A 3,706-nucleotide genomic window follows, 5' to 3' on the forward strand; every position below is an offset into this window, starting at 1 on the left:
CTTTGAATAGTTCTGTTTTTATTGCTGGTTTTGCTGTTATATTTCCTGTCAGTAAACTCTTATTGTTTTCACTTATACCTCTTTGTATTTTGTCTCATGGTACTAGTGGGGAATAAAAGGGGAGTGAGTTCATTTTATTGGAGTTCCCGCCCCAATATTTGTCTTTAAACCTGGACAGGTTACTCGAGGGCTCCCTGAAATTTGGCATCATCCACAAAAGGACTTGAAAATGCATTTTGTCCCATTGTACAGAGAGATAATAAAGATGTTCTATAGTGGGGTTCAAGGACTGATCACTGAGGGATTTCACCAGGAAGTTGCTGCCAAGAGGACTTTGTACCATGGATTTTATTTGATATTCTTAATTCAGTCAATTTCCCACCCATCCACCACATCTTCCACTTCTTCAGTCCAGCTCTCACCAGTCTGGCCATAAGGAGGCCACAGCAGACCATGTCAAATGCCTTGATAAAGTCTGGGCGCACAAAATCCCCTTCTATTCCCTCCCACAGGGGTTCTGCAATCCCTGCCTTGTCCTTCCCATGCCTGGCAATGGCTGAAGGAGGACTTGCCTTATCCCCTTCCCTGCTGAACCTGAGCAGTCTGGAACTCTGCCAACCCTCCTTGCTGTCCTGTTTGCAGACTGCTTCCATGTCCACCTTTGCCAAGGCCCCAGGAAGCTCTGGGCTGGCTCTGGCCTTTCCAAGGGTTTGGGAGAGGTCTCTCAGTGACACTGCCCAGCCTTCTCAATAGCCCTGACACCAAAATCTTTGCAGTATCCCACACTTCCAGAGAAGTGCCCAGGACACAACACAGGTTGTCCTGGTGGTTCTGGAGAATGAGAAGGGATTTCTCCCAGGAGGCCAACCCCTCCAATTGGATTTGAGTGCAACTGAAAGGTTTGCTCAGCATTTTCCCCGGTGCCTCCCTGCCCTGAAGGTTTCTGGCCCTCAGGCTGGAGCTGAGGGGGTTGGGCAGGTGCCTGAGGAAGGGGTAGAACAAGGGCTGTGTCCAACTGTGCCAGGAGGGCTGTGCTGGGCAAGGAGGAAGAGGCTGCAGAAAACAGTGGCACTGGGGAGGGGAGAGGAGCAGCTGGAGAGACCTTGTACCTGCCCACGCTGGGCAGGAGCTGCCCGGGATGGCAGCTCTGAAGCACTCCCAGGATGTCCCTGGGAACAGGAGGGGAAGACAGGATCTGAAAATGAAACCTGGAAAGCAGAGAGCAGGAGTGTCATGGTGTCACTGCAGGAGAGTTCCAGTCCTGGAGCAAGGTCACAGAAGAAGTGACCCAGTACATGCCCTGCCCTCAGAATATCCCTCAGCATCCTGGAGATGCTGGAAGGGAGCCCAGCTCTGCTTCACAAGTTCCCAGGGCCTGTCCCTGCCTGTGCTCCAAGGGCTTCCAGCCCCCAGGACTGTGCTCAGAGAGCACTCAGGCCTTACAGCGAGAAAGGGGCTCAGGAGGACAGTGTGGAAGTGGCAAGAGAGCAGCTCTGCAAAGACCAAGCACTGCTGCTTCCTGGCAGTGCTGCTGGGCTGGGATTATTGTCCCCTTTCACTTTGCAAATACACCCTGTCCTGCAGTGTGCTGTCCTTTAGGAACATCTAAGAAGCAGGATCTTGGACAAAGAAGGCACGGTAGATTCATTTATTTTGTTTAAATACTCTGAGCACAATTAATCCTTTATATATCTTGGGGTCAAATTCAATGGGTAGACACTAAATTAGAAGGCAGATGTATAAGAGTATATCATTGCAAAGAAAATTCTTTCAAGAAGGACCTGCTGAACTCCATGGAAAACCTGAGCAGGAAAGCTGGGCCATTAGTGAGTTCGGTTCTGAATGCTACATAGCAGAAACTCGGCACCTTGTTTCTCCTGAAAAGCATCTAGTCATCATTTTTCTCAGGGCATCCTTGAGCTCCTGGTTCCTCAGGCTGTAGATGAAGGCGTTCAGTGCTGGAGGAACCACTGAGTACAGAACTGATAGTACCAGATCCAGGGATGGGGAGAAGATGGACGGGGGCTTCAGGTAGGCAAAGAATGAGGTGCTGATAACAATAGAGACCACAGCCAGGTGAGGGAGGCACGTGGAAAAGGCTTTGTGCCGTCCCTGCTGAGAGGGGATCCTCAGCACAGCCCTGAAGATCTGCACATAGGAGAAAACAATGAAAACAAAACAACCAAACCCTAAACAGGCACCAATCCCAACAAGCCCAAGTTCCCTGAGGTAACCTGAGTGTGAACAGGTGAGTTTGAGGATGTGTGGGATTTCACAGAAGAACTGGCCCAGGGCATTGCCCTGGCACAGGGGCAGGGAAAATGTATTGGCTGTGTGCAGCAGAGCAATGAGAAAACCAGTGACCCAGGCAGCTGCTGCCATGTGGGCACAAGCTCTGCTGCCCAGGAGGGTCCCGTAGTGCAGGGGTTTGCAGATGGCAACGTAGCGGTCGTAGCACATGATAGTGAGGAGGAAATACTCTGCTGAGATGAAGAACAGAAACAAAAAGGCCTGTGCAGCACATCCCATGTAGGAGATGGTTGTGGTGTTCTGGAGGGAATTGTGCATGGCTTTGGGGACAGTGGTGCAGATGCAGCCCAGGTCTGTGAGGGAGAGGTTGAGCAGGAAGAAGCCCATGGGGGTGTGCAGGTGGTGGTCGCAGGCTACGGCGCTGAGGATGAGGCCATTGGCCAGGAGGGCAGCCAGGGAGATGGCCAGGAAGAGCCAGAAGTGCAGGAGCTGCAGCTCCCACCGGTCTGAGAATGCCAGGAGGAGGAACTGGGTGAGGGAGCTGCTCTTGGACATCTGTAGTTTCTTAGCCTAGGACCTATTCAAAAAAGGAGAAGACAGGGAAGAGTTAAGACAGACCTCTGTGAAAGAGCAACTTCATTTCTAAAAGAAATCAATTTGTCAAATGTCACCAAATGCACTACCAAAGAATCAGTTTTGCTCTGCTGCAGTGGGACGTGGAATTTTTTGGTAGAGCTCTCAAACACACAAGCAATGTCAGACATAACAGACCTTGAGTACAAAAGTTCCATCTCTACAGTAATGACTCAGAAGAGCTGGGGCTGCAGAGCAGAAGTTTAGTCTGAAATTAGAATAATTGTACCTGAGTTTTCCATTTTTACCATCACATCTGGGGAAGGTTCTTTTCCACTGCAGGAATCCTCATTTCTATGGCCCAGCACACAGTGCCCAGCAGAGCTGCAGGGAAGGGCCCCCAGAGCTGCCTGAACCCCCCCTCCCCCAGGCCCTGGGGGCACTTGCCCCCCACTCCCTGCCCAGGGCTCTGCTGCCTGGAGCTGTCCCTGCCAGCAGCTGCTTCGCTGGGCCCAGGGCTGAAAAAGTGGCACTTCTACTGTCTATAAAATAGTTTTAATGTCTGACACTCTTAGGTTCAATCTCCTCTAATCTAACAGAGTTCATGTTTCAGTGTCTCCTCCTATGCTCAGAGATTGATTTCTCTGTCACAGTCAGCACCCAGACAACCCAGAGTACAACACTGAAGAAACTGGTTCATTCTCTTAAAGGTACCCCCTGTCTGTCTGTGCCTCTTGCAAATACCTTCTGGGAAATTTCCTGCTTTGATCTGGAGCTGTGACCAGCCCTCATCCCTGCAGCCCACTTTGGAGATCAGAAGGACTCTGCCCTGCTCTGCCCTCCCAGGAGTTGTTCCTTCCCCACAGCCCTTCTCCCCCAGCCC

At 51.2% G+C, this 3,706-nt stretch overlaps 1 protein-coding gene across 1 annotated transcript; it reads right to left on the reverse strand.

The window, feature by feature from the left end:
• Positions 1 to 1,845: 1,845 nt before the first annotated feature.
• Positions 1,846 to 2,805, reverse strand: LOC113940789 (olfactory receptor 14C36-like). Its single transcript, XM_027631940.1, has one exon. The coding sequence runs from the start codon at positions 2,803 to 2,805 to the stop codon at positions 1,846 to 1,848; it is 960 nt and encodes a 319-aa protein (XP_027487741.1).
• Positions 2,806 to 3,706: the final 901 nt, after the last annotated feature.

This window comes from Corapipo altera, unplaced genomic scaffold (assembly GCF_003945725.1).
Source record: "Corapipo altera isolate COAL_440 unplaced genomic scaffold, ASM394572v1 61214, whole genome shotgun sequence".
Classification (NCBI taxonomy): domain Eukaryota; kingdom Metazoa; phylum Chordata; class Aves; order Passeriformes; family Pipridae; genus Corapipo; species Corapipo altera.

Bases quoted from the DNA above. Each gene is read 5' to 3' on its own strand.
- LOC113940789 (XM_027631940.1), bottom strand. From the start codon at position 2,805: ATGTCCAAGAGCAGCTCCCTCACCCAGTTCCTCCTCCTGGCATTCTCA.